We start from the raw sequence: 22,177 nt of genomic DNA, 5'->3' as shown, positions 1-22,177 counted from the left end.
TCCCTACATTGGTGTCTATGACTCATACTAAATGGGCTAATTTTTGAAAGACAGAAGTAGATTTTTTCCAAGTATTTCTTCTGCTTAGGCAAGATAAAAGACCATAAAATTCCACTTGTGCCCATTTGTTTCTGTGGAAAATAATGACTACCCATTTTAAGAAAAGAACCAGCAAACTGTACTGCTAAATTAAATGGATTAATATATAAATGTCACATCTGATTTTCCTTGAGTAAGAAATAGGTTCATCTTTCAACAAATCCAAATGCTAACTAGAGAATTAAAACTTGAAAAAAGTCTTTCAGCTGGTTTTCTTTGGTTTTGCTAGATGAATGACATTGTTATCTGCTTTCTGACATTTTTTACTACCTTAGCCGCAGAGCATTCAAAACTTGGAATCTATTTTCTAATGCATCATATGCAACTCTAAGCTAATAAATTCAGTAATGAGCTCCAAGGTGTGCTCTTACTGGGAAATAATTATGTTTTGCGAGCATATGGCAACATCTATCTTTGTCTATTTGGCCATAATGACTTTTGCATAAACTGCTTTTAAGCCATGTCCTCACCGCCACGTCAACTTACTTTATCCTTTCGGTACTATAAAAAAATGAAATGAAACTAAGCTAATACAAAAGGCAAAAAACTATGAAAACAACAAGCTGTCTTTTCAGCCTTCACTTTGCTTCTCAACATTTCTAGCCATCTCTTGAGAACGCAAAGGATTGGCACAACACGTTTCAATGACTCATTATTAGCCAATCCAATGCATTATATCAATTTATAATAAGGAAAGATTAATGGGATAGAATGCATCGAGATGCACTTTGAAGATGTCAATGTAACAAGCTTTGACATGGAAAGATTCATATATTAATGCCACAACTGACCGTGCAAGCTCTCATTACCGGGTGTAGTGCTCACTACTGAGAGCCGTCCTATTGATCTCATGGGTAAGAAGCACTTCATCCAGTATTAAGTAGTTGCAGAATCAGACTATGAGGATCTAAAAAGTATTCGTTTTTGTATCAAAAACCAGCATGCAAAAATGTCACGGTGCACATGCAAACACAGCATTTTCAAATGCCAATGCTCTGTCAACCTCAGTTTGTCCTGACATTTAAAGACAGACAGCAGAACAAAGTTATATCTCCTTCTCCACTTGCCCCAGAAAGTTATTACAACAGGCCTTCTCTTTTTTTCTGGTACTTGGGAAGTGCATTTTCCCCTAACTATAGATAAACCATTATGCTAGAGACCATAACATATGCTTGACCAACAGCTTAAGAATAAGGAACGTCCATCTTTACAAAGGTGTCAAAAATGGACTGAGGTGCATTTTAGGCCAGACTTCTCAGAAGCGAAAAGTGATATTTAAAGCTCAACCTGTCTGATTGTAAGGTGTCTAATTTTTAAGAACTAAGGATCATTCTTCCATCCGCCCCCCCTTCCCCCCCGTCAAACAAAACCCCATACATACACAGGCGCCTCTGAAGTCTCAAGTTCAGGACCTAAAAACCAAGGTTCCCAAAAGCAGACACTTTTGAAAAATCTTCATCTTGGATTGTATAAAAAAGATTTCAGAAGTGTTTTGTGATCCCTTGGGACCGGTAGGAGGATGGCTGTGATGATGCACACGCAGAAGAAAAACCCACAGGCAAATTTAATTAACTTGGCTGAAATTTGAAGTATCACCTTTCAGTATTTTATGGTTTCTGAAAGGCTGTCATATTTTTTACACTTTGCCTTTTGTGTGTATCGGCCAGTTCCAGCATACATTCAACACACCCAGATAAGTTATGTAACCAGGCCAATTCGCCTCACTGGGACAATTTGCGTGAAAAATTACTCACAGGCATCATCAGTGCAAGCTTGGGCTCAAAAGCCAGCTATACAAAAGCAAGGCCATTTCAGTTTGCTGAAAGGAAAGTGGCTGAACTGAGTTCAACCCTTCTTAAAAAGTATTATGTAAGACTTTTGAGCACTTAGGACTAAGAACTGACAAGCTGGTGAAAGACAGAAAACAGCGCTTTTTGGGTTCAACCCTGAAAAACACTTACACGGAGCAGTTCGACTGAACTCACTCAATAGGGCTGCTCACAGTGGTTAGCAAGATTGGGCACTTAAGTGAATCTGTGACAAAGATGCTGAATTTCATATTAGTTCTTGGAGAATATCATGGCTGCTCCTACTATAAATTTACTATTAACACCGAGAGTACCTCTTGCTACGTTTTACTTTGCCTATGCCTAAGTGAGTAAATTCAGTCTTGAGATGGAAGGTGTTTATAAAGCTATTACGCTCGCCAACTGCAGATGCTATAACACTCCAGAGGAATCAATCGATAAAATATTGGCCAAATATGATTGAAAGCAAAATGATCAAATACTGCATCCTATGTTAGACAGGAACAAACGGAGGGTAAAAATAGAAGGTTTTCAACTTTAAACAATGATAATTGACAACGCTCGCTACGATGCAGGAATCAAAGTAAGTGCCACACAAAAGGAAACAAAAGAATACTGTTATTAGAGGCAGATGAAACAAAAAACCTGACGAGTCATTGCCAGGTAGAAAGGGGCATTACATACCGTGCTTTCTTTAGGAACTTTCATTTTCCACACACCTCCTTTGGCATTGCTTTCCTCTTCCCTGGTTTTTGGGAAACATGTCAAGAAAACAAATATTCAAGTACACGTGCCGGGCAAAGTTGATACACAGACCTAGAAAAAGTGATAACTGATTTCTGGGTTTCAAGTTTTCTAGGAACGTCCCATTTGAAATATCAGCACGAGTTCCAGGCAGCGAGGCCTGTGCTAGTAAATCTGACACCAGAGAGAAATTTTTCGCTGTTCATGTGCAACATCTCTCTCAGCACCTAATCCCTCTCCTAAATTTGATGTGTTGGGAAACAGTTACATTTTCCCTGACCACAGAGCGAGCACTTCTGAAGTGGCAATAAACTCTCAGGGAATGCACCCCCGTGACACCAAGCTAATTCACGTTTTACCGTGGCAACTTCTCATCGTGAAAAAAAATCTGATGCACTTTCACACAAGCAGCTCGTTATTTATGTTCTTCCCAGTGAATGCAGGAGCTCAAACATATTTCAGCAGAAGTCTGTGATCACTGGAAATGAAGTCTTCTTCGACAGAAATGCTAAAGCAACTGGAGTCAGGACAGACACAACTATTAAATGATAGCTCAAACTGATACAGCACATAGGTCTGTCCCGTAACAGTCCATTTGATACATCTTTATTATGGTTTCCAGACTTCAGGTGAAATGTCACTGAAGCAAAAGTTGACAATTTTTATAAGCATACAGTGAAATATTTGATATGTGTTTTTTGATCTGCTGAAAAGTGCAGGCTCTAAATAAAGATCACCTAGGCTGAATAGGCTCCTATTGATGGAGGTGGAGCTCTCAAAGGACATCAAGACAAATAAAGGGAAGCATATTTTAAATATATCACCAACATCAGATTTTTTACTCATAAAAATCTAGCCATAATTAGAGTATATAATGTGTGTTGGCTAATTGTAATCTGAGAACCTCTACAATAGTTTTACAATGATTATTAAGCAGATAGTGAGTTATTGGGTGTGTGCATCAACTTTGCACACTCCTTTCCTTAAAGGACAGCACAGAACTTCTTTAATAAAAGTCTTAAAAAAAGATATGCATCGTTTTCAGACAAAGTTTTTGAATTACACACACCTCTGCATCACCAACCAAATCAAACAACAGAAAAGAGCATGACGTTCTTTCTTATCCTTCCACATTGTCAATAAAGATAGCAAGACCAGAGCGCACGTGTATCCAGGAGATATATTGTGCAGATGTCAACATTTTCTTAAAACCAATTTCACCTATGTCTCCCAGCAGTAATATCTTTTAAAATATTTTTTGTACTTGATCACTAGACAATGTGTGGACCTCCTGCAGTTACACAACATCTAGTTAGACATATTTATGCTCATTAATCTGAGATCATAACAACTTTAATCCAATCTCACAGATGCACATTTTGCAAACTGATCAGAAGATTTCTAATCTAGCTAACTAAAATTGATTGAAAATTGATTGCTTACGTTGGATTTGGATCCTAACTACCAAGGGGAAATAAGCAGCAATGTACAGGCGACCCTCGCCATTCGTTGGGGATGCGTTCTCACATCCCCCATGAATGGCAAACCCGTGAATAAGGCACTGCGTTCATGAACTCATTACCCCCAGTGGCTGGGGGGCACGGCTGCTCTGGTGACGGCGGGAGCCCGGCGGCAGCAAACATGGAGCCCCTTAGGAGCTCCTTTAAATGTATTTAAGAAGCAGGTTCAACATTCGCGAATCTTTGAAAACACGAATGCTGAACCCGTGAATAGTGAGGGTTTCCTGTACTATATAAAATATTATAGTTGGTCCTTTAGTTTAATATATATTATTTTAATAATTTAATTTAATATATATTATACATACAATCTGGACTTGTAGTAGAAATGCTATCTTTTATTAGACCAACTAGATTTTTGCAAAAAAAATTATTTAATTTGGTCTAATAAAAGAAAGCGTCTCTACTATGAGTCCTGATTGGCTTTTCCTCGAGACCAATACGGCTACAACCTGGATACCTGATACATACATACACACACTCATACACTACGTATGTGTGTATGTATGTGTGTGTGTGTGTGCATGTGTGTGTGTGCGTATAAGTGTTTGAGGCACAGATGAGGCATTACTAAGAAATAGTCGTCACACGCATCAATACCCCACCTATTCTGAGTGGAGAGAAAAAAAATTGTGAATTAGAAAAAAAGAACAAGGAGACAACTAATAGAAATATTTAGTTCAGCGTAAAGTCTTTCTCTGTGTTCCTTAGTTCAGGATTTCTTATTTACATTTATAAATCAAAATGCAAACCATGAACTTTTAGTTCACTATACTACACAACTTTAATTAGTAAAAAATGCTCTGTTTAATATAATGGGCTTTTAAGCTTTACAAGATCTTCAGACCAGGAAAAGTCACTCTGGGATCCCAAGTCAACTTGCTGTGAGCACAAGCATGTCATGCAACACTTTGTTCCCACTCTTCTCTTCTTCCCCTCATTATTTATCATTTCTACAACGCCTGCTCCCATAGCTGACAACAATAAGATACATACCAAAGTGGCCGTCTTTCTCCCCGCATTAAATGGTAACTACATCGCAGAGGCAAATTTGTCACAGGAGGAATATTATTATAGACACTCCAGAAATTCTTTAAAGAAAAGAAAAAGTAGTTCTAGTTTCATACACGTAACAGTGAATTTCATGCAGATTTACTTGCTCTTCTTATTCTTTAAAAAATCATCACAAATCTCCCTTACAGAAAGCCACAAGTTACCTTTGCTTTATATTAAAATTCTTTGAAATTATCTTCTGGTGACTCCATTTACTTTTAATAATTAAAAATCTGCATCATCAATATCTGAACTAAAAGACACTGAAGTCACGTCACTGAGAAGACACAGTTGCTCATCCAACACATGCTCTGCGAAAGGTGGGGCCGCGGAGGAGGGGAGCATTGGCCGATAGCAGAATCCTCCATGGGTAGGACCCTCCACGCTCCGGGGCCCCCATACAAATTGGGGACGTCTTCTAAACCTACTGTGTCCTCTACTAGACTACTGTGTCCTTAAGCTAGGTCCCCATGCATCACATCCTCCAGTCAGTCCCCCTTTTAGGTGCATAATTAGCAGTCATTTTACTTTTATACAGAGCCTGCAATCATAAATGTTTATGAGTGAGAGACAGAGAACAATAGTAAAGTCAGTCCCAATCTGAGTTACACTTGAACACGTTCAAAACAAATCAGTTTAAGTATAATTTCTTTAACATGTTTTTTTCCCCAAAAAGACAAAATTTCCAGTCAACCCTGTTTGCCAACTAATTTTCCAATCTAGCCTACTTGCTAACTTGCTGAATACCACAGGAAAAAAAAAATCCTCTGGTGCCTCTGTCTAGAGCACATCTCTCATTGTGATATTCTGAACCAAAAATTTATATTAAATTTCTAAGCTACATGCCTAATTGGTGATCCAATCATGTTGTCTGGAGCTAGCAGAAGGACTTCTGCCAGTTACAAAAGGGCTCAACATTTACTTAATGCAAATTAATGTAAGAATAGGGAGAACGGAAGAGAAAATGCCACCAGACTCTCTCTCTCAGCTTTACTGCAAGTAAGATGGGAAGCTAGTGGAAAAGAGAAAGGATAATCCCTTCCTACCACCTTGAACTGAGGATAGATGACTGGGGGAAACAGAGAAAGAGAAACATGCCCTTTCTTCTTCTACCCACAGAAAGGAAGAAGCCAGATGTTAAGCTGATCTTGCATCAAACTGGGCTAAGTATAGACAGTCCAAAAGCCCAAGGCTGAATCGATTCAGTCTTCACAAATTAGTCTAAGCTGTGTAGATTGAACCAATAAGCAAGTGAACAGACATTCACTTTTGATTCTCAAAATGCAGTCACATGCCTGCAGTGGCCCAGGCCAGAAGCCAGGGAGTGCTAGAGCATGCCTCCCTGATGGGCTGAAGCAGACAGCTTGGGCCAGGGCGAGCCCACCCACCCTGGAGAGGGGTTTGTGGGGGGGATGCAAAGCATCCTCCCCAACAAACATTGGCTGGGATGATGTAGTTGGGGCTGGTCCTGCTTGGAGCAGGGGGTTGGACTAGATGTGACCTCCTGAGGTTCCTTCCCACCCTCATTTTCTATGATCCTGGGATGTCAGGGGACTATGAGTTCATGTGAATCTGGAGGGGATCTGGGACAGAAGTTCAATAAACTGATTTAACCTAAATCAGTTAAGTCTGATACTACATCCATCCAGGTTTAGCTTAAACTGGTTTTGGCCATTTGGAAAGCGGTTTACGTGCGCTGACCTTCAGCTGCATTACAGATTTGAACCGATTTCCGATCACTTGTCGGAAATCGGTTCAAATCGGTTTGTGTGTAATTTCTGCCCCTAGCCCCAATGATGAAATATCATGTATCAATAGAAAACCAACTCTGCAACACTAATATGATTCTGGGGCAATTCTCAGAGCCGCTTTTTTACCCAGCTGTCAAAAATAGAGTAAAACTGCCTAAAATATTAAAAAAAAAAAAAAATCGACAACACAAAAATGTGAAAGAAAATGTGTGCAGTGTTTAGACTCTCCTGTATTTTGCATTCACTATTTTTGTGTCTGCTACAATTGACTGGCTAAGGGACACACAGCTGTTAGTGCAGCCGTCTAGAGCATGACTTGTACACACAATGTGTTTGCAGAGTGGTGTGTTTTACCGTGTCACTGCTTCGGATGACAGCAAATCCTAAAAAATGCAGAGGAAAAGTGAGGATTTTTCCTTCCACTTCCCCCAGGGAAGTAATTTTGAAATACATCTAACTGCTGAGTGAGGTGAACAATCAAAAGACCAAGCTACTAGCCTCTGGTAATTCATCCAGTGAAACTGTCCTCTCAAGGGACCCAAAGGGATTCTCTAAATCTTCCAAAGCAGCCCAAAGAGAAGGAATCCAGTTCAGCTCCTTAGTACAATAAGGCCTAGGTTAGCTAATGGAGACTAGAATAAGAGTCAGAGTCAGGTGCTGGATACACCTGCTCTTTAGTGTTCTCATCAGCTCTCAAGAGGTCTGCCCGGCACATCTACAAACTGTGCTCTTGGACGGAAAACTTCCAGAGATAATTAATTTCCTTGGGCAGAGGAAAATAGTGGCTGGGAAGGGACAACAGATCAAAGGTTACATCTAAACAGCAAAAATGTTGAGCTAGTTTGATCTTAAAGCATCACCACCTTCAGTGCTCCTGTAAAGACAACATTTAGGTCTCACTTTAAAATTTCATAGCATTTGTGAATTAAAGGCAGACTTAACATTATATAAAAAGAATCTAGCAACAGATTATACTGTAGGCTTACTCATCTGCTAATGTGGAAGCACTGTACCATAGAGGTTATATCCATTCAGATCACCAAGTGCAAGTGATGCACACTGGCTTTGTTTGCAGATAGAAAATGAGATGATAAGAAAAAGGGAAACACTTTGCTGTGCAGAATCTCTTATGCCTACAAGTGTTCCAGAAGCAGAAAGTGTTAAAAAAAGTATTAACAGAAAGTATGAAAGAGAGACACCCCCAAGGGTATATCAAAGGAAGAATTCCACATCCTGTATTTCCCATAGCTCAAATGATAATTATATTGAAATACAGACAAATACTTAAAATAAATCAAGGTTTATGATCCAGTTTAGAGATTCAGGAGAGGCTCTCAAATCTTTAGGAAAATTGGGAATAGCTGATAAAAACAAATGTATCACCTGCAACTCACCCCTTTCTGGTCCTTAGAAGCCAATTCAACTCTAGGGATGACTAAGGAATAGCTCATACATCCAACAAATACTTTTATACCTGAGGTAGGCGAAAGCATGAGTCTGACTCATCTGGCATGTGGGTGTCAATACAACCTCACACCTTGGGTTTTATTTCTCATGTGCAGCAATTTCTGTAGCACTATTTTAGTCTTACCTGTACTGTTTGTACTGTATAGATCTTTTTCAGATTTGATGCACATTCAGCCGCTGTAGTACCAGGAAGTGACCTAGAAAAACATTTAAGAAAGTCATTTTTGGATAAACTCAATAGATTATCTCAATCTCTTAAGAGGCTGAAACATTCACAACCTATCAGTGGTCTTCTTCCAACTCCAATCAAACAGTTTAAAAACCAAAGCCCGAATATTCTTATGTTTTCGGTTAGGTTGAGGTTTGACAAGGCATTTTAAAATATGTACATGCTAATTAAATGGGCACAGGGAAGATTTAAACCGAAAATAAGTCTGGTTTTTCAAAGAGCAACCTACCCATTTCTTCTGTGCAAGCAAACTGACTTACTTGTAAATACAGGTTTGCTCACATGTGCTTAATTATTGGCAAAAGTTTTGAAAAAAAGCCCAAAATAAGAGAAAAGGAAAAAGCAGCTAAGCGTGTGTGTATGTGGGGAGAGGGGTGGTCCCAGGAAAAAAAAAAATCTAGCTCAAATCCTGAATATCACGAGTATTTACAGCGTGCCTATAAGCCAAGTTCCACGGTTAATTTCTCATTCGGTTTCCTTTATATCTGATTTCTCCGTGAATGCTTTCAAATATTTTCATAGTCATACTCCAGTATTCCCCTAGTAAGGAGTGCCAGCTATATTTAGCTGTAATTCTGATATAAAAAAAAAAATCCACTTGGAGTTCAGTTTACAAGCATGCACCACTAGATGGCCACATCCAACATCCAACAACCTTGCGACTCCCGCAGTGCCTGAAATGGCACAAAACCCAGACCAAACGCAAAGAGGTCAGCTCGCTTACCGCTCACCGATCAACCAACTCTCAACCGTGACTTCTCTTCGGGGAAAACAAACCCGAGTCAAAAAGGGAACTGATCAAGCTGGAGCCTCGAGGCAGATCCCCCGCGCCTGTCGGGCAGCGATCTCAGCAGTTCTCGTCTCAAAAATCCCAAGCAGGGAACGCAGCTTTACATCCAATTATTCTGAAAACGTGTCGGAAACCCAGCAGCACCCAAACACCTAACCCATAGGTGGGAGACAAAGCCTTTCCCAAACCCTTGTCCAAATCAACGGGGAGGAAGATAAATAGATTAAAAATGGATTGCACAGAGAGCGAGATGGACAGCCCCTGACAAACCCACGCAGACTTCAGATGAACTAAAGCCCTACAGAAAATATCTACTGCTAAGAACAAAACCCTCAGCACTCAACTCTCTAGTCTTTGTTCTTGTGATCTAGGCAACGCATTCAGCCTTTGCGTATGCTGGGCATTTAAGAGAAATCTCCCACCACTGGCCTATGCAACTCCAGTATTTGCAATAGAAAAGACCCGGCGTAGGCCAGCTGCGGGCATTTTTACAGTCCAAGCAGTGGGAAAACACTAAAGCCTTGTTTACACTGGCACCTACACCATGGTGCTGTTGTATGATCAGTAGTAATTACTACAGCACAGGTACTTCATTTGTCCAGTGAAGCCTGTAGTTTTCCTCAGCTTCACCATGACATTTCTTTATTTCCTTTAATCCCTCAGGATGTATATACCACTTTAAAGTATTCTCCATAACCAGGACTCTTTTATCCCCACCTGTGCTACAAAATGACACATCTGCTACTTGCAGCAATTCAGCCCAACTCTTCTAACAGCGTGTGCACAGACACAAACGCACCAGTCCCCGTATTTGGGATTGCCACGACATTTTTGTCCTTCCATGTTCCTCCCACCAACCGCTACAGTAATAGAGTTTTATAGGCACCTCTAAACAATTCCCAGCACAAACCCCCAGGGAAACAATACGTGGGAACTAAAATCCATGTGTAGAAAGTCCCATTAAACTTTTAAGATGTATGAACCAAATAAATTAGTAAATTTTTAAATACATAAAACAGAATGTATGTTGCAAAACAGCATTAGCATTGCAAAAAGGCTATATCTTTTAAGATGAAACAAGGCTCAAGACTGCATGTCTTTCACCTTCAAAACTGCACAAAACTACAGAAGCTTGAAACATGATAAAAGTTGTAAGGAACAAGTACGGAGTCACTAATTGCTCGCAGGGTACGTGCTGTACACAACCCATTAAGTTTAGGGGAGCAGAAGCCCTGGAAGTCCTCCCTTCACTTTCCTGGTTCAAAAGCCCGCTATTTCTGAGCGACGAGATGATAGCTTAACTCTGGGGTAGAAAACCGAACTCTACGTGACAAATGAAGTCAAATCATTAAGACTATGTGAAGCTGCTTTTAAAATGTTGGGTTCCTATACATGTGCAGGGAGGCTGCTCAGACACGCTGTAATTGCATGGTAATCCAGCATGGTAATAACTGCGCTCCAGCAGACTCCAGCACCATGTCCATCAGCGACCCTGTGCTGAAAAGTGGCAGCGGGGTGCTTTAAACTAAAGCTCATTAGAGGAGCTTTAGTTCAAAGTGTCCTGCCGCCATTTTACTGTGTGGAGGTGCTGATACACGTGATGCTCCAGCTCTTTTAATTAGCGTGGCTCTCGGAGCGGTTCTAATTAAAGCACCCCACCCACACCCTGCCTCCCGGAGCACGTCTATAAATGCCCATCCAGTTTACAGTGCTGTAACATTTTTTGTGCCTCATATTAAAACCAAGTTTCTAGCTAAGTTTTAAGGACACACACAAAAGTTACCTTGCTCTGTCTATGACGTAGCCATAGAAAAAACTGCTTGAATGTACCAGTTACATTGGTATCACACTAATACAACCATGGATCCAATACACTGTAGATCATATAAATGGCAGCATAATGCATACAAGACAATAACTTTGCTGAAAGGAATAAACTCACTAAATCAAAAAGTCTCTCCCCTGTGTTCCCAGAAAGAAATATTAAGGTGTCAAATGAAGACTCCTTGTCTTCACCCCATTCTATCCTCACAGGTAAACCTTTTACCTTTTAAGTCTAAAGACAGTGAAATTGGTATCAAGTAACAGAAATCATTTGCTTATTGGGGATGTTTTTTCTAATAAAGGCAGATGGGACCTGCAGTCAAACTCAGTATACTTGGTGATAGGCTGATGCAGGAACTTGAAGCAGGAGGTTGCCCAAGAAGGACAAGAATCTTTACATGACTTAACTGTATCCAGAACTCTTTACTTACCAGTGTCAAATACTGAAATAGCATTATTTTGCCACTCACATCTTGGTGTAACCTCAGAGTTTCATAAGTGGTGGGTCTTAACCCGTAGCTCCTGGGCCAAATCCAACCCGTGGGACTGTGTCATCCAACCTGTGGGGCTCTCCAGGGGTCCAGAAATCTGGTAGCAGGCAAGCGGTGGCAAGGTTAATTGCCACAGTTCCCTGTTACACAGTGGCAAGGTTTATCGTTGAACTTGCAACAATTAACCTTGCCACTGTGTAACAGGGAACCCTTACCCTGTAACGGAAAAGCAGAATGGGCCCTTTAAGGGAAGGGTTTTGTGAACTGGACAAAAGCAGCTGGCAAGGCTGGGGTTAATAAAGAGCCCTGCTGATAGGGCACCTGACCGAATATGGGCAGGGCTTGAGCCGCTTATAAGCCTGGGGCTCAGCCAAGCCAGGAAGTCTAGCTCTGCAAGCCAGGGGATGAGGAGCTCCTGGCCAGGAAGGCTGCAGGGGGATGCCAGGTTGACCTTAGAGCTGCTCTAAGCACTGCCAGCAGGACACTTATTTAGGAACACAACCCTAGCTTGGACAGGAGCTGGGCAAGGGCCAGGGGGCCCAGTGTCCAGGGAGGGCAGAGCCAAGGCCAGGGGGCTCTTGTGCATGAGAGGGAAAGAGATGGGGTCAGGGGCCTCGAGCAAAGGACATCAGGGCCAAGAGCCCAGATGAAGCCAGGACAAAGACAGCCCTAGAGGCATGAGACTAGTGCCAAGGGCCCAGATGGAGCCAGAGCAGACTCAGTGCCCAAGGCAGGGCAGAGACAGCCCCAGAGGGGTGAGATCAGGGCCAGGGCCTATAACCTAAGCAGGGCACAGCCTGGGAAGATGAGATTTGGGCTGGGACCCACCAGTCAGGCCTGGTACAGTGGGTCTGGTCTAGGCTAAGGGAACCAACAAGAGAAAAGGGGCTGAGGCCAGGAAGGATGAGGTCCTGACAAAATGGTATAAAGGCCTAAGGTGGCCTGGTATCCAATTGCAGCCAAGTGCCCATGGAAGTCATTAATTGGGCATAGTGAAAGGGGTGGTTGGAGTCACGTAATAAACCCCTAGGGCAGCAGGTGCCTCGAGGCACGTATGGGCCAGGAGGGCCCAACTACAGACAGACTGGGTTCAAACTAGTGGGGTTCAGGACAGAAATACTGGTGAAGGAAAAATGAGGACTGGTTCTAGGACTAATAGGCAGCTTCCCTTTCATAACTTAACAATTACATCAAGGCATGGCAGGCGAGAGTGGAGGGGAAGGTAACTAGAATTAGGCTGAGGAAGTGGCCATTTGGCTACCAGGAGGCAACATGGTCACCCCTGGGTCCTTGGCCCTACTATACGCTGCTTCCCTACTGCCAAATTTCTGGACCCATGGGGAGACCCACAGGCTAGAAGACATGGTCACACACAGGGTCAGATCCAGCACACGTGGTGTCGTTCTGTGTTTGGATCTGGTTCACATACCAGCTATGCACTTCACATCCAGCCCGCGGGGCTACAAGGTTAAGCACCACCGTTCATCAGCATTTTGTGCTTCTTGCACTGTGCTGCTATGGTTGACAGACAAAGGTGGACATGATTTTACTCTTCCCTGCATCACACCAAGGTCTGAGAAATCTGTTCTGATGTATGCTTCTGCCGCCTGTTCCCTAACTCCACAGTCACAGGCAGGCATTAACATAATTTTGCCTTACTACACATTGTACCATGATCCTTATGGATGCATGTTGACATTGCCTTTGGAGTGCTGCAATAACACTGACACCTATTTAAGTGAATGTTAAAAAAGCATTGTGAACCAATAAGCTTCAAAGGCTGGCTAAGTGTCCATATTGGATATTTATCCAACTCTCATGATTTCACAAATCTGTTGGGGAATAAAAAACATAATACTCCTCTTTTAGGTGATAAAACAATTCATTCTGATTGCTACAAATCATACATTCCAGCAAAATAACATTATCAGCTGCAGAAAATACCAACCATCTACTACGTTATTCACTGTAAAGTTAAGATAGAAGGTTATACATTATTTTTAGTAACTCACTTGACAAGTATTATAGGTTCTGTGTGGACAAGATTATATAGCGCATTTCAGCATGGCATCCAACTCTATTAAAAGCTATCAATTTTCTGGTCCTGAACACTTTACCTCAAAACTAGAGAGGAAAAAAAAAATCAAAACAACATAGAAAAAACCCCATGAAGTCTTAAAATGAACTCTGCAATAGCTGCATGTGAACAGTCCAGTCCATCCTGCTTAAGTTACTAACTATCCAGCCCTCATTTCCCCAAATACTAAGTAAAACTATTTTGTGTTTTTCAAGAGGTAACTTTACCCCAGTTCAAGGGATTGAGGAACTATTCCTTTGGACCTGAAAATCTATGATACCATGAATTTTTGGTGTAGAACATGCACAACAATAGCTATACAGTCATACCCAAATCAGCACATCTGACAAACAACAAAAATATTATTCATAAAGCAATGGCATTTTCAAGCTTCAAAAAGAAAAGAACTTACAAAATTGCTTCCGCATTTTTTTTCTAAAAACTGATGCAACTTTCAAAGATAATGTTGTAAACCAGGCAAAAGCAAGAAGTGACTTTGTACTTTCCTGGAAAAGAGGTGAATGTTTATTTTACTGCAATTAGAAAAAGCTGTGAATTCTGGTCTATAAAGAGAAGAGATGAAGGAATTGCTTCATTTTGGGCAGTTTGATTCTACTCACGTCATTAATAAAATGAAAGTGTTATGTCAGATTAACCATTTTATTTTTACTTGCATGACTCAACTAGCTTTCACTTAATTGGAGCATTTGTTTTTAAAAATTATCATTCTAGTTCGTAGAGCTGTGAAGCTACATTTTCAAAATGACCTGAAGAAAATCTAACTGATCAACAAAGACAGCAAACAACCTTAACAGAAAACTTAATTGCCCCATTCCTTCAGGTGAAGTTAATTCTGAGAACCAATTATGAGTCGCTAATAGTTTTAACTGTTTTGATAAGTTAATACATTCGTTGTTAATGATTCTTCTACTCCTTGAGTAAAAGCTTACTATTTTTTCACTCTTTAGTTCTTCCTGTCCTTGAACCACTGCCCCTGTCACATTAAGATATTCCTCTCTATTCCATTTTAAAGTTTCCCTGAGGCATTTCTTCTTTTTTTTTTGTTGCTGCATGTCTATTCCTACCCCAATTTAGCTATAAAATCACTTAGCCCTTCATTACCTTTCTCCTACCTTCTCACAATAAATAAATTCCATATGCCAAGAAAGTTTAAATGAGTTGTATTGGAAATTACATTTCTGGGAAAACCAAGAGAAACAAACAGACCCCGAAAATTATCAAGGCTTTCTTCCAAACATAGATGTTCCGATAAGAAGGCGAGGTCCCTGGACATGCTCAAGGCTATCGTTGGGCACAAAGAAAGATGTTATTCCCTGCATGCATACAATGAGCTCGTGTCATTTCACATGTCTCACATCCCATGCAAAACTCTAAAATGCATCCTTGACATTAAGACTGCCGCCAGAGTAAGATTGCCGATTGCTGTCAATCATTTCCAGCCTTTCTCAGTCAGTGGAATGGATGGCCAGTGCCAGAACGGATAGGCTGGTCTAATACGTAACGGATTCATAACGAATATGTTTCTAACGCAATGACTGTAAAAACAGGTCAGCTCACAATAGCACTCTCCCACTGTACAGGGGAGCGGGGAGGTTTTAGGAGGGGGCATCGCTGACCTTCACTGGAGTGCCAGCAGGAGGGATCCTAAGCCAGGGTTCAACAGTTAAGTCTCCTTGATGTCAGAACAAGTAAACTCAGACCATCTTCTTTTAACCAAAAGACACGCAGATCCCATCACAGCAAGGGCCAGTTACAAAGGCCTTTGCATGTACAGCCATCTCCGACTTAAGGCATATGGCAAAACGGCTCGTTGGGCTTCTTGTCAACGAGGAAGCTGGTGTTTCTTGTGCACGATGGGCGCCAATACACATGCAGGGGGGCTGCTCCGATGTGCTGTAATTATAGCACGTTGGAGCAGACTCAATTAATTGGTCTTTAGGTAATTACCACACTCCAGCATCATGTGTATCAGCATCTCCATGCTGAAAAATGGCAGCTGGGGGGCTATAACTAAATCTCGTTTGAGGAGTTTTAGTCAAAGTGCCCAAGCCGCCATTTTTCAGCACGGGGATGCTGATACACGTGACGCTCCAGGTGCTTCAATTAAGAGTGTGTCTTGGAGCCACTCTAATTAAAGTGCCCCTGCCCCACGTCCCAAAGTACATGTATAAACACCTGTGGTTTTCAGGGTCAGCATCCTTCATTAGTTATAGTCTCACACTGAGCTCAATTTTCATGCTTCCAGTTGTATAGCAGGAATATCAAAAACAAGGGAAAAGCATCAGGGATTATTTTTATTTACAAGGTGTCAGTCAAAAAGTAAGGCCTCCTGTTTTTTCCCCAGTCAAATATTATTGAAAAATATTAAACTTGCTTGGAAAGTCTGTCCATCATCGCTGAACATGCAGCTAGTTTTCAATATACTCTCCTTCTCCGTCAGTGGCCATTTCCCGCAAGGGATGTATCCTGACATTGCAGAGGTCCTTGTCCTTGTTGCACAGCCAACATTACGCAGCCTCCATTGCTTTGCTGCAAAAACTGTCACCCTTGTAGTCTCCATCCTTCATTCTCCAGACTGTGCAGAGGCTGGGGTGACAGTTGACCCAAATGAGGAGTTGCTGGTCTGGGGCACAAGTGGATGCGTGGGTGAGCATTATTGTACAGAAGCAGTGTCTCAGACATTGGGCTCTTTGCTTAAAATGTTTCGATTTGTTCAGGGCTGACAGACCTCTCAATTTACTGTGCCCCCTTAGGCAAGAAGCATACCCTCCATACCCCTGTCTTTCTTAGGAGAGAAAAATGAGGAGGCTTTGCTTTCTGACCAACCCTTATACATTTGGTGTTGTACCAAATAACATCAAAAATAGTGAAGGAGGAAGATTTTCTGAGGTTTCCCAACTACCAGTGATTTTCAATATGAGTTTGGCACCTGGTTGCCCTTTGTCAAATTCTCCCTAGACCTAAACAGATGAGACAAGTTTCAGGGGTAGATTAAAAGTGAATGTGCAATCACCAGACAGTGAAACAAAAATACCAGAAAGCAAAGATGAATCTTATAGCTGCCCTCATTGATGAACATTGGAGGCTGGATATGCATCTAGCTGGGGTCATCTAGACCCAGCTCTCTTCCCTGCCTATACAGGGGGTCGGACTCAATAATCTATTGAGGTCCCTTCCGACCCTAACATCTATGAATCTATGAACTGTAAGTATTAATGAGTAGCAATTGTTAAGGACAAGAGTTTTAGGATAAGATGGATAAAACTAAAATTAGGTGATCAGGACTATCTATTTAGCAATGGAGAATTTATCCTATTTTTAATCATAGGTACTGTACTGGGAGAAGCAGAAACCAGCAAGTGCTTGGATTTACTGTGTAACAGAAAAACACCTTTCCCATGCCTCTTTCCATGGGAAGAACTACAACCTGCCTTTCCACTTCCCTGCAGAAGAGGTAATTCTTATTCCCGTACTCCTGAAACATACTGTTGTATTGTATTAATATTTTACGTCAAAGAAAAATGTGTGTTGTTGCCTATTCACCTTCAATAAAAAGTTAGTCACTAATATTTCTATTGAATGCCAAGTATTTAAATCACAGAAAGTGGCACAAGGGTTATTTTTTCTTTTGGTCAGGATACCATTCTGCTTCCCTTATTTACCTATGATATTACAAATGATATTCCTGTTTTTTTTTTTGGAATACTATGTTCATCTGCACATGAAACACCTACCATTCATAGGTCAACTGTTTCTTTGACCTGTGATCCTAAACCATCCCAAATACTAACTACGATATCATCAGAATCTTTGCTGAGAGAAATACAGGAGCTGTGGTACCACCATCAGCCCAAAGATTTACCCTGCCAAGTGTTCTGGCTCTGACAATAAAGTATTGGTTGCAAGTGCAAGACACTTGGCAATTAAAATAACTTTCCTAGAAGTGAAGTTTCTTCCTAGCATCTACCAGATAATGGCTTATTGTTATGCCCTCAAGCATGAATATTTATACACCATTGTTTTATCAACTAAACAAACTCAGGAAGTCTTCATTCTTCATATAAAGCATCTCACATTCAACTGCATCCCTTACGTTTATCTGCAAGAGTTAAAGATAGGATTTTCCCGAGTGTTTAGCACCGGACTAATTCTGGCTCCCTCTGAGGCCAATGGGAATTTACTTGTGGGCAGAGTTAAGCCAATGCTGAGCACCTTTTGGGAAAAAAACCCTTTAGATATCACTGGTTTGGGTATACAGCAAAACAAACTTTTGACTCCCAAAACATATACTCAAAAGCACTTTGTAGAATAGATTTCCAGGCTTGCATGGTTTCAACATAGACAAAGATGAAGTGTCCATTCCCTGGGCTCAATATTTTTAAAATATTAGAAAAGTTTTCATTGAAAGCCACCTTTCCATGATCCTTGCTAGACAGAATATATGCCTGGACCGAAAAAAACAGAGGACATGTGGGAATTCGCAATGCTCACCAATTAGCTTTAATCAATAACTGGACTTTTTGAAGAATTTTAAATTTTAACTCCTTCCAACAACACTTGAGAAGGGAAGATCTAAGTTTTAACAGCATACTTACAGTATATAAATGTGTTTCCCTTCCCTGGAGTGCATTAATGACATTACACTACATTTGTCAATGTCCAATTAAAAACAAACAAACAAACAAAAAAACCCAGCATCCACTAATGTGTATTTTTTTTAAATAAACTGATTTCCCTGTTACAGAAGTGAAACTACTCTTATAAGAGAAGCCCTTTACTTTGGGAGCTCTGCTGCAGAGGCCACACAGGAAAAGAATTGAGCCATGAACCCAGTCTGATTTGCATGGGTGGGCCCTTATGCCCACAGAGTCTCATGGATGTGGCTGGGGCTGTGGAAGAGGTTATGCTGGATCAGGGCTTAGACATGGTCTATATTAGGGCTGTCCGGCTTCCAAGTGGCTGGGGGCTGCATGTCCCATGGGGCACACCAGCACGGGCCACACACTGCACAGACAGCACCAGGGAAGCCACAGGCCCCTGGGCTGTTTGTTGCCCCCGCCACTGCCCTGCACTCCTGTGCAAATACCCCCCATACCCTGCTGCATCCCAGGTTTGCCTGGGTCCCCAATCACACACTGCTGCACTGTTTCAGTGTTGTGCCCTATGGCAAATAAGCTTTTTTTAAAACCTGCAAGGCCATGTGGCATTGTATAAACTGACCTTTCTCATTGCTTGAAAGCTGATCCCTGAGAGCACAATCTTGCTCCAGGCAATGCCTGGGCGCTACATACCCATATGGACCCATCACAGATCAGCTTGCAGGCATCAGTGAGATCAGTGAACCTCTCCAGCATAGTGTTTGTGGAAGCAATACAACAACCGAGCGGTTAAGTTATGGCCGGTACAAATCTACAGAAGGAGGAGGGAGAGAGCCTTATATATTTAATGCCCATTCCTGGGTTTAAAGCAAAAATTTCCCCACTGGTTTTTAAAAGGCTATTGTCTTTAAAGAAAAATATGGCAGATGCTTTGCCTTACTGTTATGGAATGGCTGAATTATTAGCCTTTGAAGATCAGAGGCATGATCCTACTTGTCCAACTGTGGAATAATAATTTTCTCCTAGCCACTTTCATCATTCGCACTGTCCTAAAACAAATATGGGAAAAGATATCAGCAAGCTATATCTAATGATAAATATTGTAGTCACACGTACAGAAAAAGGCCTAGCACCTATGAGAAGTGCAAGTGTACAGGTTTATATATATGGATGAGATAATGCCAGTGAACTAGAACTTTATCACAGGACTGCAGTCTCCAGAAGTTTCTTATATGCATAGGCATTTATAGAAAATAAGTGCTGATGGCAGTGAAAGCCAAGATATTCATTGTCAAAGCAGGACAGATAAATGAAGTGTTAATATTCTGATGTGATGACATCAAGATGCTAGCTATACATTACAAAGTCTTATATTTATAAAGGTATAACACTGTGATGGAGATGCACAGATTCACTGGAAGACTTTAGTTCGGAGACATGGGATTATTTCAAATTTCTATTATAAAACCACAGTGCTATCAGGAAGTAAGGAGACTTCTTATCAGGGAATAAGGACAACTCTACAAAACTACAGCATTTGTCGTCTTGATTCTTAGTAGCCGTTTCATCTAGCATCTCAAGTCAAGTCTGCAGTAACAGCATATCAACCGACAGACAAAAGCAGCAGTGTGTCAAGAGACAGTTCAGTGGTTTTAGAAAGAAAGAACAAAACAATATCTGTCTATGCCGATAACCTTGTGCACTTTACACAGGAGTCCAACAGTCAGAGCTATGTAGATGAATACTGGCAACCAGAGGCTCTTTAGTGGGACAGCACAGGTACAGGGGTCTGCTCACATGCAAAGTGCAGAATTAGGATCTTATGTATTAAAAGCCACCTCCTGGATTCTTTATGCCTTAAACTTACTTTCAATAAATACAACTTCTACTCTATTTGCTGCCATTCTTCTCCATTGGTATTATGCCATTACTCGTTTCCCCTCTTACTAGCAAATGCGTAAAGAAATGTTATGTATTATGTCAATCAGTATCTTTTGAATTACATACAGCACAGCCTTCACCTCCCATAAGTTTAGAAATTTGAGAAAGAGTTATTCTGAATCTTTAAAAAAATATATATATATTAGTTTACTTTCATTATTTTTACTGATTTATAGCTATAACTAACCTGGCTGGTACAGTCAGTACAAACATCAGCGAAGACATTCAATTAAAAAATATGAAATAAAATGGGCAAAAGATCTTTAAAAACATTGCCCTACATATCACTCAAAAGCTTTATGTTGATACTGATTTCATTGGAGGCTACCAGAGGTAAATGTGCTTGTCTCCAAATGGCTATGCAAACCAACTGGGAGCAAATCCAAGTGACATATCATCTTTAAGGCAGCTAACTCAAGCAGTACCTAAATAGTTATTTAAGGCTTAGGCCTTGATTCTACAAATACTTACATATTTGATTTCAACAGAATTAATCAGGAACATACATGTTTGCATGATCAGATGATCCTCTGGTACATTTATAAAAGTTTCTCCATATTTCTCAAGGCAATAAGATAAAAAAATATTTCTGCCTACAGAATTTGATACAGGCCTAGAAAGTAACTTGCAAATTAAAAGGAGACTTGGAAAAGTCAAAGGCTGAGCCTTCCTTCCCTTGTGCTAATTCCAAACTCTTGTGGATTTTTCATCTTTCCTGTATTTCTGCCTGTAAGCATCACCAGTGACAATTTTGGTACTGGCAATTGCCCATGTCCCTGCTAAATGGACAAGGTGAAGCTCCCCGAAACATACAACCAGATAAAATTGAATACATGACTAGACTAGGAAATATTCATTTATAGAAAGTTTAGCCAATCCTTCAAAAGGATTCCCTTCTGCTGGAGCATTAGCATGCTTTTTGATGTTACAAATGTAGGATGCATCACAGCAAAATTGATGGGGGGGGAAGGTGATCTGGCCACACAGTGATAGTTTTAGGATCAAGTCATTAATGAGATGTATGTATCTTCACTGAATAAGGGCATGGACTTATATGTACAACCTTCAGCCTACCACTTATGTGTGTTAAAAGTGTCATGTGTAATTTTAGGGCTTGATCCACCCCCCCCATTACCCATATCAATGCTGGGGGGGTGGGGGGAGATGTTCCCGAAATGGCTGTTTTTACCATTCAGACTGTGGTTTCAGAAAACACCAGTGCTCCCAATACATCATCTGTACCAAGATGCAATTGATAATAATGTTTATGCCAATCAGCATGCAGAGAGTTGTCCCATGTGTCACACAGGTGTCTTGCTCTGACTTTCATGTCAGTCATATACAGACATATTTAGAAACATATAGTCTTTCATGTATAGGCATGTATAGACATGAAAGACATGCCTAGACACTATAGACTTCCATGTAGAAACATGTATTGACCTCCATGTATAGATATGCGTAGGCCTTGCTGTAACACAGATCAATATATTATATACCGCTCAGACAAAGGCTTTGCTAAAGCACTGGCCAGAGTAGGCCTGACCAGCAAACCTGACCGGTACGTGAACTCCTTATATAAGCCAAACTTGGCATGTGGGCCACATGGACACTCCTGCCAGAAAATGGGAGGGAGGGGAGGCTGTACAAGGTGTAGGATAGTCCAGTGCCTGTATGATAAGAAAGGACAGGAACACCCAGGTCAGGGTGTGAAACAGGCCCATGGTACAGGACGGTTTGACACGGTCAAGATAGAGCAGGAAT

The 22,177-nt window shown here is 41.0% G+C and overlaps 1 protein-coding gene across 1 annotated transcript in view; it reads right to left on the bottom strand.

The window, feature by feature from the left end:
* The window catches only part of EIF4E3 (eukaryotic translation initiation factor 4E family member 3), a gene marked incomplete at its 5' end in the record, with an annotated part of 28,891 nt that overhangs the window by 4,962 nt on the left and 1,752 nt on the right, over window positions 1-22,177 (bottom strand). Inside the window, 3 exons of the mRNA XM_006018723.2 lie at window positions 2,592-2,652; window positions 5,168-5,262; window positions 8,567-8,639. Of these exons, the coding sequence (XP_006018785.1) occupies window positions 2,592-2,652; window positions 5,168-5,262; window positions 8,567-8,639 (229 nt within the window). The remainder of the gene's footprint in view (window positions 1-2,591; window positions 2,653-5,167; window positions 5,263-8,566; window positions 8,640-22,177) is intronic.

This window comes from Alligator sinensis, unplaced genomic scaffold (assembly GCF_000455745.1).
Source record: "Alligator sinensis unplaced genomic scaffold, ASM45574v1 scaffold121_1, whole genome shotgun sequence".
In the NCBI taxonomy this organism is placed as follows: Eukaryota; Metazoa; Chordata; order Crocodylia; family Alligatoridae; genus Alligator; species Alligator sinensis.
Note: the sequence above shows the minus strand (reverse complement) of the source record. Positions and strands in the feature narration are given on the sequence as shown.